Source organism: Aegilops tauschii, chromosome 7 (genome assembly GCF_002575655.3).
Source record: "Aegilops tauschii subsp. strangulata cultivar AL8/78 chromosome 7, Aet v6.0, whole genome shotgun sequence".
NCBI lineage: Eukaryota > Viridiplantae > Streptophyta > Magnoliopsida > Poales > Poaceae > Aegilops > Aegilops tauschii.
Window position 1 is genome coordinate 483,512,670 of NC_053041.3, and position 13,063 is coordinate 483,525,732.

At 47.1% G+C, this 13,063-nt stretch overlaps 2 protein-coding genes across 2 annotated transcripts; one reads left to right on the top strand and one right to left on the bottom strand.

Moving 5' to 3' along the window:
* Nucleotides 1–359: 359 nt before the first annotated feature.
* LOC109737478 (uncharacterized) lies at nt 360–4,808 on the top strand. Its single transcript, XM_020296607.4, has 5 exons — nt 360–815; nt 1,522–2,385; nt 2,505–2,705; nt 2,807–3,002; nt 4,382–4,808. The coding sequence occupies exons 1-5, from the start codon at nt 669–671 to the stop codon at nt 4,561–4,563; spliced, it is 1,590 nt and encodes a 529-aa protein (XP_020152196.1). The 5' UTR covers nt 360–668; the 3' UTR covers nt 4,564–4,808.
* A 2,647-nt stretch (nt 4,809–7,455) lies between these two features.
* LOC109737477 (protein BZR1 homolog 3) lies at nt 7,456–11,195 on the bottom strand. Its single transcript, XM_020296606.4, has 2 exons — nt 10,715–11,195; nt 7,456–8,694 (listed from the first exon to the last, which is right to left on the bottom strand). Exons 1-2 carry the CDS (start codon nt 10,973–10,975, stop codon nt 7,876–7,878), a joined length of 1,080 nt encoding a protein of 359 aa, XP_020152195.1. The 5' UTR covers nt 10,976–11,195; the 3' UTR covers nt 7,456–7,875.
* Nucleotides 11,196–13,063: the final 1,868 nt, after the last annotated feature.

Here is a 13,063-nt window from a genome sequence, read left to right on the forward strand (position 1 = left end):
ATTTCATTCAACGAATACCCTGCCCTTGGCCATACAACCGTCGGACGTAGCGAACCAACCTGTTGTTGGATGGTTAGAGGGACAGTGATATCCCCAACCCATCAGGGTTCAAGTCCTAGTGCTTACATTATTTTTTGATTTATTTTAGGATTTCCGGCGATGCGTTTTCAGTGAAAGGAGACGTCTCCGTCGACAACGAGACGTTTATGGTGACTTCGTAAATCTCGAGATGACATGCCATCTCAATCTCTCTCGAAGGTGTTTATAGAGATATGGTGTGCGTGTTTTCGTAGGGTGAGTGTCGAACTTAACTAATGCCCACATGCATATATCCAGTTCACCAATGATTGACACCGTGCAGGAAAGTAAACAGACATAGACCGTAACTACGAGGGGCTTAACGCGAAAGGCACAAACACAAATCGTTTATTTTCGTTTACACGCACACACAATTGTTGTAGGATACACGTTGAGTTTTCTGGAGATTTTAACGTGTCCCTCCCGTCTCCCCCTCAGCTACCAACTCGCCCGTCATCTTCGTCTCCCTCATCACGCGAAATCCAAATCCAAACGAAAGAAAATCCCCAAATCCTAAGTCTTCTCCGAACCTGATCCTCCCGCGCCGCCCGATTCGATCCGGCGCCGGGCCGCCGATCCCCTGCGGCGGCATGGAGGGGGCCGATCGCCTGTACCCCTCGGTCGAGCCGTACGACCTCGAGCCCCCGCAGCTCGACGACGCCGCCGCCGCCGCCGTCGGCACTGGCGAGGCTAGGGTTTGCGACCCGCCGGTGAGGTGGGACGAGGAGCCCAAGGAGGTAAAAATCGAGCTGCCCCTCTCCGATTGCGTTCGCCTTCTCTGTAGATTGGAATAGCCGGGTTGCGTGATGGGTTGTATCTGGGCTGGATTGCAATTGCGGAGTCTCGCGCCTGGTTAGCCGTAGCATTGGCGTGTTAAGGATTGCCGTGTTGGGTGTTTATAGGATCAAGGAGCAGAACGCTTCGTGAAAAGGTACGGATTTTAGGTTCGTGCTGGCTGCACGTGCACTTCTATCGGCGCGGGGAGTAGCAGCTGTCACGTGTTGTTGGGGATGTTGAGGGTCTGAGCGGTTGAAATTCTTGCCTTTGCACTTGCGTTTTGGGTTGAAGCTTGTTGTGGCTGCGGTCTGAAGGATTGCCATTCGGATTGACACACAAAATGCATCTTTTCCAATCAGGTTTTGTTCTTTTGGACTGTTTTCTACTTAGTTTAGAATAGGTGAGTGGTGAGCTGTATGTTATATGTGCCGCTCTATAAGGAAATGTGGGGAGATAAATTTTTTGTCTTCTATTCTATGTTTAGAAGCATGGATGCATATTTTTGGAAATGCATGCCTTGCCTATGATCAATAAATGGGAGTTCCTTACATAGTATGAAGTTGACTATAACTCATTTTCTTTCCAATTCATGCCCATAATCGTATTTGTATACAATTGTTACTGTGGACATATTTAAAATAATGCTGTGATTTCTTGTTAAATCAGGGAACCCATGTATGCGAGCAAGGGGCGAAAGATAATCCTGACAGAGATGACATGGAAGACCACCTTAGTGTTGTCAATATTTATGAGAGCGATGACGAAATGGCCACCTTCAAGGGATCAGGAGAAAACATCCATTCTGATTGCCCACTTCGTCAACAAACTGGCATCTGGGTACCTCCTTCTGTTCCACCGATGACAAAACATGATCATGAGGAGTGGCAAAAGGGCTTTGTCTCAAATGCTGGGTACTTCATAGAAGACGAATACAAGTGGGATGTGGATGAAGACATCAGGGAGATGACAATGTGGGATGTGTTTGCTGAGATGGCTGTTGCAGGAAAAGATAAATTATTATCTGTTGCATCATATGATTTTGGGAGGCATAGCATGTCTCTAGTTTCACACTTCCTTCTTCAAGCGGCTTTGGAGGATAACTCTCAAACACTTGCAGAGGCCAGTGTTGGTTCTGAACATGCCCTGCTTGAGACAGAACCGACAAAGTGGTTGCCTGATAGTGCTGCTCCTTCTTGCATGCTTTGTGGAGTGCGCTTCCATCCAGTAATTTGCTCTCGCCATCATTGTCGTTTTTGTGGTGGGATATTCTGTGGCGGCTGTTCAAAGGGTAGAAGCTTGATGCCTCCAAAATTCGGAACTTCAGATCCTCAAAGGGTCTGTGATGTTTGTGGAGTACGTCTTGAGTGTATTCAGCCTTACTTGATGAACCAGATAAGTCGTGCTTGTCAACTTCCGACTAAAGATTTGACAGACCTGAGCACCTTGAGGTCATGGTTAAACCTCCCATGGGCACCAACGATGGAGTATGAGATATACAAGGCTGCAAATTCCATACATGGGTATTGTAAGGTATGCCTATTCTATAATTTAGTACCTGTTTATGTTCACTATAATTTGGTCCAGCTAGTTATTTGGGATCAACTAGAACACTACTCACCAAGCTTTCCATGATTAAATGCATTTTTTAGGTTGGAAAGCTGAATCCAGAGAAGTCCATTCCTGATTCAATTCTTAGACAAGCAAAGGGACTTGCTATAATTACTGTGGTAAAGGTTGGAATGATGGTCACGTACAAAATTGGTACTGGGCTGGTTATTGCTCGCAGAGCTGATGGTTCTTGGTCTCCTCCTTCGGCCATATCTACTTGTGGTGTTGGATATGGAGCTCAGGTCAGTGGCCTCTCAAGTGTTCTATTTCCAACAAAGAAGCTTGTGTATTATTATAAAGTCCTGATAGCATATGGACTATTTCCCGGCATTCTGCATTTCAGGCTGGCGCTGAGTTAGCTGACTTCATCATTGTTCTGAGGAACACTGATGCAATTAAAACATTCAGTGGAAATGCACATCTGTCACTTGGGGCTGGTTTCGGTGCTGCTGCTGGTCATCTTGGACGGGTGGCAGAGGCTGATTTCCGTGCCGGTGATGGTGGTTATGCTGCCTGTTACACATACAGTTGTAGCAAAGGTATGGCTGAAATCATCAGTAGCTGAGCAGGACTTGACTTCGTTCTATTAATTTTATCTGTTCAAATTTCTCCTGGGCTATATTTTTCCAATTTGCTGATTCTGTTTAAAAACCAGGGCGGCAAAAAGATGGAAACAATTTCTCTTGAGTTTCACTTAGTTCGTAGAGTAGATGCGACTTTGCCAGGTCCCTTTATTTTTAGTTTTGAATGATGAATACTAATCTGTGTGTGTTTTACATTATTAACCATTATCTCCTTATTTCACATTAAACTTGGCATTGTTGATTCTGCCAAATTGGTAACTTTTACAAATAGCTTTTATAACTCGGGAACTATTAGTCACCCAGCAATATATAATCAGATATTATTGAGTTTTATTGTGATTGTCTGTAAAAGTAGTTTGATGTTTAAACATATATCCAACATTCCTGAAGCCTCTGGCTTCTTATGATAATTTATGATCTAGACCAAGAATTGTATTCCTGAGAAAATGGTCCATAGACCTTTAGGCTTTAGCCATGTTACGTTATGCGGTGGCCACATACCTGGTTATTGGTATCTCCTATGGCCAAATATACACTAGTGTATTCAAATTTGTACTTCTGTCCTCTGGGCAGTTGAACAAAATGAAATCGTGATGGTCAAGTTTTGCAACTGCTGGTTTCCACATTTCTAGCAGCACATTCAGACAACTTGTTAAATTAACATGTGGTATAGAAGTATCTGAGTAACAAATAGTTACATATAAGTTGGACTGCATTTGGGGTGGCACGAACGGATAGGATGACAGCATGTATGGATGGTTTTAACTACACACAGATAGTGGTACAATCTTCTTAAACACGGAGTACTTTAAATCTGTAGCAACGCACCAACATGTGCTATAACTCGCAAAATGTATTTGTGTATCTTTGTGGCTGAAAACCGTGACATAGCATGCAGTTTATGTTGCTCAATTCTGACGTCTTGAACTGAAAAAAGTGCAGTTGTACTTTGTACCGTTTTATCAGTATTAGCTGTGTAATTATTTGCTTCTGTAAACAGTTATTAGTATAATTATTGGGTATCATTTCACAATGATATGTTCAATATTGTACTACCTCATGATTTTTTTTAGCTAGTTTAGCCTACAAAAACATCTTATATTTCGATACGAAGGTAATTGCATATATGACCTTTTATGATTTCAGTTATTACAAAAGCTGGGTGCATACTGATGTCCAACTAAATGTAGTTCTTTTATAATGTTTGTTTGGAATGTTACATTTGTACCATTGGTGACAATGATGAGTACATCTGGTAATCTCTACTGGATCGGTCATACACAGTTTCTGTTTCGCTCACTTCTGATGCTTACATCTTTTTCTTTCTCTGGCAGGCGCCTTTGTGGGATGCGCACTCAATGGAAGTGTAGTATCAACCCGAAACAACGAAAATGCCCGATTCTATGGCGGTCCAGTCAAGGCATCAGAAATCCTTCTTGGTTCACTGCCCAAGCCACCTGCGGCCGCCACTCTCTATAAAGCTCTATCCACACTATTTGATAAGATCGGAAAGTAATCTTCGTCTTTTCATGTGGTGACACACATTGTGTCCCTGTTGGTCGTCACCTTTCGAGCTTCAGTGTCTCTCTAGGTAATTTGCTTGTTTGCTAATTCCTGGGTGTCAGTCAAGCAACTGTACAGTTTGCCATTCGTTGGTACGTCAAACAGGTCATCTATCCAGTGCCAGAAACTACTCTGTAAATGTTGTACATATGATCACAATTGCGCGAGAAATGAAAAGGGAAAGAAAATTCTTCATCAGTCTTGCCCTTGATTGAAACTTGTCTGGCATCTTACTGTTGCAATATGAGCAACATACTCGTCTTTGTTTTACCTAGACCACCTATCGGCATCTCGGCCTGCCACTGTTATTTTGGGTATATTTTTAATGAAATGCATGATTGTCATGTCCTTGAATCAATTTCTATCTATACATCACAGGAAGTATAGCAAAAAGGACCTGTAGGTTCATGTAAAGTGTTTGAAACCTGTGATGGTGTAAATTATTTGCTTCTGGCGGTGCCGTACATGAACATGCACACTGGGATGTTAATTTTGCCACTAGCCAGTTTTATCATTTTTTTTCGAGGGTACGCCAAAAGCGTGCCTTAGCTTTATAGAAGAGAAAAAATATGTACAAGAGGTCACAATAGCGCTGGTTAAGAGTCACATCCAACCCTAACCAAGCCTCCATTTCACTCCTCACGCTACTCTACTACTCGGCTACACGTTGTCCTCCAAACGCTCCTGCCGTGGCCCAAGTCCTCAAGTCGTCGAAGATCATATCCACCGTATCCCACTCGTTCTTGATCTGGCCCGATCCGAACACCCCCCGCGTTCCTCTGTTTCCATAGTGTCCAGCAGGTAAGCATTACAAATGTGTCGAATCTTTTCCGAGTTTGCTTGTGTATTCGCTTTCTGGCTTCTGACCACCATTGCACCAACCTAGAATCATTTGTTGGGCAAAGCTCCATCCTCAATCCCATCCTAGCAATGCAACTAGACCACACTTGCCGCGAGAACACACACTGCTGCAAAAATATGGTCGACCGTGTCTTCCTCCTGGTCACATAGGCAACATTTTGACGTTTGGTCTTGCAACCCATGTCTAGTCCTTCTATCCGCCGTCCATAATCGATATTGCACTGCCAGCCACATGAAAATCTTACACGCAAGAGGTGCCCAACATTTTCAGATGGCTCCGAAAGAGTGGAAACGAACTTTTCCCTCACAAAGCATCTTATAAGCTGAAGATGCAGAGTAGACTCCGGACACATTCCACGCCCAGATGGGGCTGTCCTCAGTCTGAGCGTCAAGTTGCACCTCCGAAATGATCTGCCAAAGTCCGATGAACTGGGCTAGCCCCTCCGTGCATAAGTTACCCACCACATCATTCATCCATGCGTGCATGCACATAGCATCGCGCACCAACCTCTTATTGGCCACTTGGGTACGGACAGTCGCCGCGACCAGAGGGGCAATATCCGTGATGGTTGCACCATGGAGCCACCGATCTTTCCAAAACAGTATTTTTCTCTCCCGCTCCCACCTTCCATTTGACCAGGCTCCCGAAAGTTTGATTTACCTTTTTGTCCGCGGTCAAGTTGAAACCCTGCCAAGGCCTGGTAGCTTCCGTACGTCGGAGCCATTCCCATCTTAATCTTAGAGCAATGCTATGCTTAAAGAGATTAATGACGCCCAAGCCAGTTTTATCATGATGGCAATAGATGGTAGCATGTACTGCGTGAGACCTTATTGTGGGGCTTGCGGCTGCGGCCAGCTTTTTTCAGTTGGCTGCCGCTGACCCATCATGACGGCAGGCCTGCATGGAGATTGTGCCATGGAGGTGCCGGTGTGCTACTCGGATTCTGATCTGACATGCTTGGATCAAGCTGGTCGCATAATCATCACAAACCCTGCTCACACTCGACGAAAGTTGAGGCCGTCATACCTGTAGCTAATTAATACAGTATGTTCATTTGATCTAAAAAGAAGGACAAACTGTCAGTCAAAGGTTGCTGTTTTAGATCTGATAATGAGCTCTTCCAGCCAGACGGCCGATCCGGTGCTGCGTTTTCGTCGGGCTAGCATTCGACCAACCGTTGAGAGTGATGAATCCAACCCAACGATGTCTATCTAGTTGGACTAATATAATCCGACGAACCCACGTACACCAATCTATCCGAGAATGATCTCGGACGGGTAAACCGTTGCGCAAACAATACTACAGTGCAATGCAAAGGCCTTTCAGCTGGCCTGTCTACTGCACGTTCACCGCATGGCCTACTGCTGGTGTTGTTCGATCTGAAGCACTAATTTTTTGAGACAAGAGTCATGATTAGCTGGGGCCTGGGGTATGGGGTCAGGGGTCCAGGCAGGCCAGGGAGTCGCAGGACTGGAGGACGGGCGGGCTATGATTGGTGGCAGCTGAGACCGGCGGCGAGGCTGCACGGCAGCGTTGCCGGCCGCCATGGCGGCGGCAGCCGAAAGAGATCATGGCAGGGAAAGAAAGACACTAGTACTCAACTGTACGGTAGTTTTCTTGTTTAAACACCTCCAAGATCCAAGCAAAACCTCTGCCTGGAAACATAATGTTGTGGGGAAATATACCCAAGACAAAACCTGGCAGGCTGTGGTGATCAGTAGGGAAACTACCACAAAAGTGACAAGGTTTCAGCCACTGAGCTACCAATGGGACTCGCCTTCCCTGGAAAAGGAGATCCCAGTAATCAGCACACTGGTAAAGCCATTGCACCAAAGGGTTAACTGTTGAGTTTCGTCCAACAAGAAGGTGAAAAAAAATTGAATTTCTAACAACTCTAACCAGCAAAGACACAAAGAATCAATGAATGAACGGTCCACCACATACAACGCACACCCTTATGACAGAGTGCAGCGACAAGTCATATCAAGGACAACTGAAGCATGTTTGCATTGCAAGAGCACATGATAGATGGCCACAGGACTTGCATCTACTGCCTTTCCTTACTGATGACAAATGGCCTCCGCCATTCCATTCCTTCGACATGTCCAAGGTGTGTCCTGCCAGCGTTCCTTGCCGTTTTTCCATCTTTCCATATTTTTTTTTTGAAGTAAGAAGAAAAGAAAGAAATAAGCTAACAAGTTTCATAATGTAGCTAAAATATAAGTCCAGACCAGGCCCCTGAAAGAGGATGGACATCATCTGCAGAGGATCGTCGAAACAATCCCTCAACTCCCTTCTCTCTTTCGACAAACACCGAGCTTGTAGAACATCACGCCCAAATTTAAGTGTGAAGGATAAACCCAGGCGAAGAAGAGACACACACTTGTGGCAGCAGCAGCATCATCAGAAGGGTGGTTCTCCACGGGTCCTTGAGCTCCCGAGGGTGAGCTCGAGCTCGTCCGAGGCGCATTCCTCGTGTATCCGCTCCCCTTCCCACGCCTTCACCAGCCCAGGCGATCCGTTGTTGCCATTGCTGTTGCTGCCGAAGGCGAAATCATCAGCCGCCCCTTCAACCATCTCCATCTGGACATCGTGGTGAGCCGGCGCGTGATCGCCCATCGCCGGGGAGCAGGTTCCGCTCTGTCCAGGGGTGCACACCCTCGACGAGCTCGCAAGGGCGATCCCAAAGGGGTTATGTGAAACAAGGTTGTACGTCGGCGATGAGGGTCCGGCGGACGATATCTGGAACCCGGCCAGCCATGCCGGGTCTGGAGCGACGTGGTGGCCAGGGCTCGGAGGTGTGGAGTTGGGAAGGGAGGCGTAGTTTGCCCCGGCCCATGGTGGCAGAACACATTGGCTCTCCCAGTCAGTCTTCATGCGCGGCGTGTGAGTCGGGGAGCTGGATGGGGGTGTCACTGGAGCACTGATGGAACCTCCATTGAAGTAGAGATGGTGGAGCTGTGGGAGCTTGGAGGAGGAGGCAAATGAAGGATTCGACGAGAGGTTCTTCAGCCACGGGATGAGGGAGCTTCCCTCGACACCACCAATGAAGTTGTTTCCACCACCAAGAGTGATGTGAGAAGAGGATCCAGAGCTCGGGAAGGAGGAAGACGCAGGGCTTGGGTTGTATGAGGCCCGTGGGCTCGGCTGGTATGAAGAGCAGGGGCTTGCCGAAGCAGACCTCATTGGATCAGTACGCGCTTGTGGAGGAGGTTTGCATCCCTGAAATACAAACAAACAGAACAATTAACAATCTAATTCATTCCGCGTAAAGGAAATGTAGGTGAGACAGACAACAGCTTCCAACTATAAATTGACCAAACGGTTTTTACCTAATTCATCCATGAACAATTAACAATCTAATTCATCCCTGAAATAGCTGAAAATGTAGTCTATCACACCACTAAAATTTACCGAAATAATTGAAGCATCAGCTTCCAACTATAAATTGACCAAAAGAAATGTGGCGATTTCCAGTGAAACACTTATACAGAAGGAAATACTACCTCAGTTTGGTATCTACTTTTGTTGTTGCTGAAAGCAATGGTAGCATGTGCAGAAGGCAGGGAGATCATAGCAAGAGCATCGTTTTCAGATTAACATGGCCATTAAGAGTGCCATATTGTAGTGTAATTCATAATTTTCCATGTGAACCTTCCTTTTACATCATTTTACATGGATGTAAGTGTGTAGATTCTAATATGAATCGTTAATTTACATCATTCTACCCGGATGCAGGTATGTGACTACATCATTTTTTCTAGAGGTATGGTACTATACAAACAGGACGATTCTAGCGGTATGTGATTTTCAGGTGTTTGTATAGTACCATACCTCTAGAAAAAATGTAGTCTATCACACCACTAAATTTTACCTAAAGAATTGATGCATCAGCTTCCAACTATAAAATTTACCAAAAGAAATGTGGTGATTTCCAGTGAAACACTTGTACAGAAGGAAATACTCTACCTCAGTTTGATAATTCAAGAAACTAGTATAAAGATTACCGCAAGTTGTTGAGAAAAAGCTTATATGAAAGAAATAAAGGCAAACACAATATTTTCTGCCCCCATAATTATAGAAGTTTCTCTTTTTGTAAGGAGGTAATTATGAGACTTTAATTTATTTATTATTGAAATCCTAAATCAGGAGGTTGCTAAAATGTAGTCTATCACACCACTAAAATTGAACTGAAGAATTGACGCATCAGCTTCCAACTACAAATTGACCAAAAGAAATGTGGCGATCTCCAGTGAAACACGTATACAGAAGGAAATTTCTTAGTTTGATCATGTCAAAAAACTAGTATAAAGATTACTGCTAGTTCTTGAGAAAAAGCCACAATATTTTCTGCCCCCTAATTATGGAAGTTTCTCTCTTTTTAAGGAGGTAACTATGAATCTATTGTAAATCCAAAATCAGGAGGTTGCTAAAACTGAGGAAGCCACGTCGCATTCCCCATTCCTAAAACTAGCTAGACCCCATTCCCCTTACATGGCAACCGAACTCTGCCAAAATCGCAAGAAAAACAAGCATCTCCCAAGGAGCAAACAGTTCGAAACTTGTTTGTTTTCCTTCTTTGACGAATCACAACTCCAGAGATTGCTAAAACAGAGGAAGCGGCAATGCGTTCCCCGTTCTTGAATCTCCAGCTCCGCTGACATGGCACGAAAACAGCCTAAATCCAAACAGCACGGCAGAAAGCAAAGAAGAAAAATTTCAACTGAAGGCAAACAAGAAAAATTCCAACCAAAAGCAAAGGAGAAATTGCATCGCATTTGGCGCATCCGAGAACAATCCTCTAAAAGCAACAAAATCACCATAGCATTCCTAATAAACAAATAAAAATTTTCAATTAAAAAAAAGGAAGAGAGAAATTGCTCCAGAACCATCAGCTCTGATGTAGAGTACAGCGCATCGCACCTGGCGCATCCAAGAACATTCCTCTAAAAGCAACAAAATCGCCACGGCATTCCTAAACCAAGCAGAATCCCCGACTTCCCACGAGAACCAACCGAATCCAAGCAAAAACCGAGCACGCACGTCCCAAGGAGCAGAACTAGCCGGATCAAACACACGAGCACGCTCAAGAGACACGCAAATCGAATCCGCCGCCGCCACCTCTGGCTTACGGTGGATGGCAGGTGCTACATGGCGTCGCAGATATATCGGGCGGCGGAGCAAATTAAGGCCGATGAGAAGAGGAGCAAGCAAGCAAAGGTCGGACGGATGGATGGGTTACCCTGCGGTAGGTGGTGCCGTCGGGCTCGACGACCCAGCCGGCCTCGTTGCAGAGCGCCTTGAGGACCTCATTGTTGTCGCAGTGCTTGGGAAGGTTGTAGTTGCCGTAGGCCCTGAGGCCGGTGTAGATCTTGGCGGCGATCGCCCGGCGCCGCCGCTCCCTCCGCCGGTTGTTCTCCCGCTCCCTCCACGTGGGCACCCTCGTGCCGCCCAGCCCGTGGCCGCCGCCGCCGCCGCTCCCTCCCGCGGGGCCGTGCATCATCGGCCCGCCCGCCGCCGCCGCTGGATCTGCGAGGTCGGGCTCGGGGTTCGCCGTGCTGCTTCTCTGTTTCTTGCGGCCGCAGCTCTCTCAATCTCTCGCTCGATTGTTTAGTATTTGTGGGGAGGAAGAAGGAGGACGGAGGAATTGGCAGTCTGAACGCAGCTGCTGCCTCATGCTGCTGTCTGGCTGGCTTAAACGCTCGGCCTCTCAGCTCACGGGTGCGAAATGCCCTTTATTTTTTTCCATTTTTTACGCTCGGGCGGCTCTTACCACCTTCCCGTTTTACCCTCCGCATTTATTTACGGGATAAAATAAATGGATTCTGTACGGTTCGGTCAAGGAGATTTTGGAAGTGATTTAATTTCCTTCTTCTTTTCCGTCCAAGCATATAGTTCTTGAGCATTCCAATGTACAGTATGTGTGTATTTCCAATGTACTTCTACTGTACTGCGTCATCTGGTAGGTGTACAAACTGTGCGGACGCAGATATGGAAACGACATTCGGCCTGAGAGGCTGAGACCAAATCTGGCCATAAATTAACCTTGGCGTTGCCCGTACCGTTACACGATACGCGTCGAGGGGCAGACACGGTATTCCCCACGGTCCGTTATTACGCGCCGTAACGACCCCAGCACAGCATGGTCGTCATCATCATCACGGCGCAAAAAGTTAAAAAAACACCTCTGACGGGCCGGGCCCACCAGCCATCGCGCTTTCTTTCGCGGTCAAAACGGAAGGGGGGAAAGGGGCAAGACGCGGGCCCGTTGCTGAACGGGGATCGCGCGGCGCGGCGGCCGAATCTTTTCTTTCCCTCGGCGTGCTGCGTGCATGGGCATGGCCAGCCGTGGGGACCGCGCGGCGGCCGCGGCCGGCCTCGGGATCCGCGGCGGCAGGCCTACGACGGCGACGACGACGAGAGCGAGGCTACGGGCTGCTCGCTGACGCCGAGGCAGTGGCACTGGCAGTGCGGTGGCGCTGGCGCACAGTGGTCGCGGGCGTCGCCTCGCTATCTTTGCTGGGCGACGTCGCCGCCTTGGATCCTGGGCGCGTTTCTCGTCCGTGCCCGGGCGGGCGTTTTGCGCGGGATTTCTGGCCGCTCGATGCGTGCGGTGCGGTGCGCGGGCGTAGGCGTAGGCGTGGTGCGCGCGCGTGCCCTGCAGTTTCCAGCGTGCCGCTCGGGCTTCTGTTGGAACTTGGAGCGGAAATGCAGTGGCCTGGCCCTGGGTTCCCGCCCGGCACCTAGCCCGGACCTCTCTCTTCTTTTTTCTTGAGTCGGAGTTTGGACCTTTTTCAGTACCGTGACGGAGCACGAAAGCACGTACGTGCTGGGTGAGGTTTCCCGCTTTAGTTAAAAACCCGCCCTTTTGCCCGCTGTTTCTTTGCACGCCTTTGTTTGTCACTCGCTTTCCGTGGTGACGAACAAACGTGTCGTGGAAATTTTTCTCGGACGGTGCTTCCAGATGCTGCTCACACTGAGGTAGAGCCATTGAACTATATTATCTCGTGACGAAAAGAAGATCTTCTTCCTCGTGGAGTATCATTGAGTGGAGGTGCAGCGGCGGTTTGACCGCGCTGTTTCGTTGATTTACCTGGAACACAATAGGTGGTGCAGCCAAGTGAAGAACGGCATTATGTATGAGCTCGTGGTCGATGTTGCATCAGTCCGCGATCGAGTACTACCATTTTTTTCTTCTCATAAAAAATAGCCCGCGATCTAGTATCTTTTTTCTTCTCATCAAAAATAGTCCGCGATCGAGATAATGTTGCATCACTTTGCGATCGAGTATCTGCCCTGCCAACTTATGGATGGAGGGGGCTTTGGTCCTTGATCAAAAGCTTGTTTTTTCAATCATGAACCTCCCTCAATGGCAATGAATGAGGTTGACCAACCATGTAGGCTCCCCCCCATTATCAAATCAAACTAACAAAAGTTTGCGAAACACTGCATCTGCGCTACTAGTAGATTAAACTAGACAAGTACTTAGTTACGTGATGTCGATTCCGACAGGTTGATGAATTCAGTGATGTATTATTCGCCTCTAACCCACTCTGGTGCTCCTCTACTTTCTCTATACATACTCTATAAC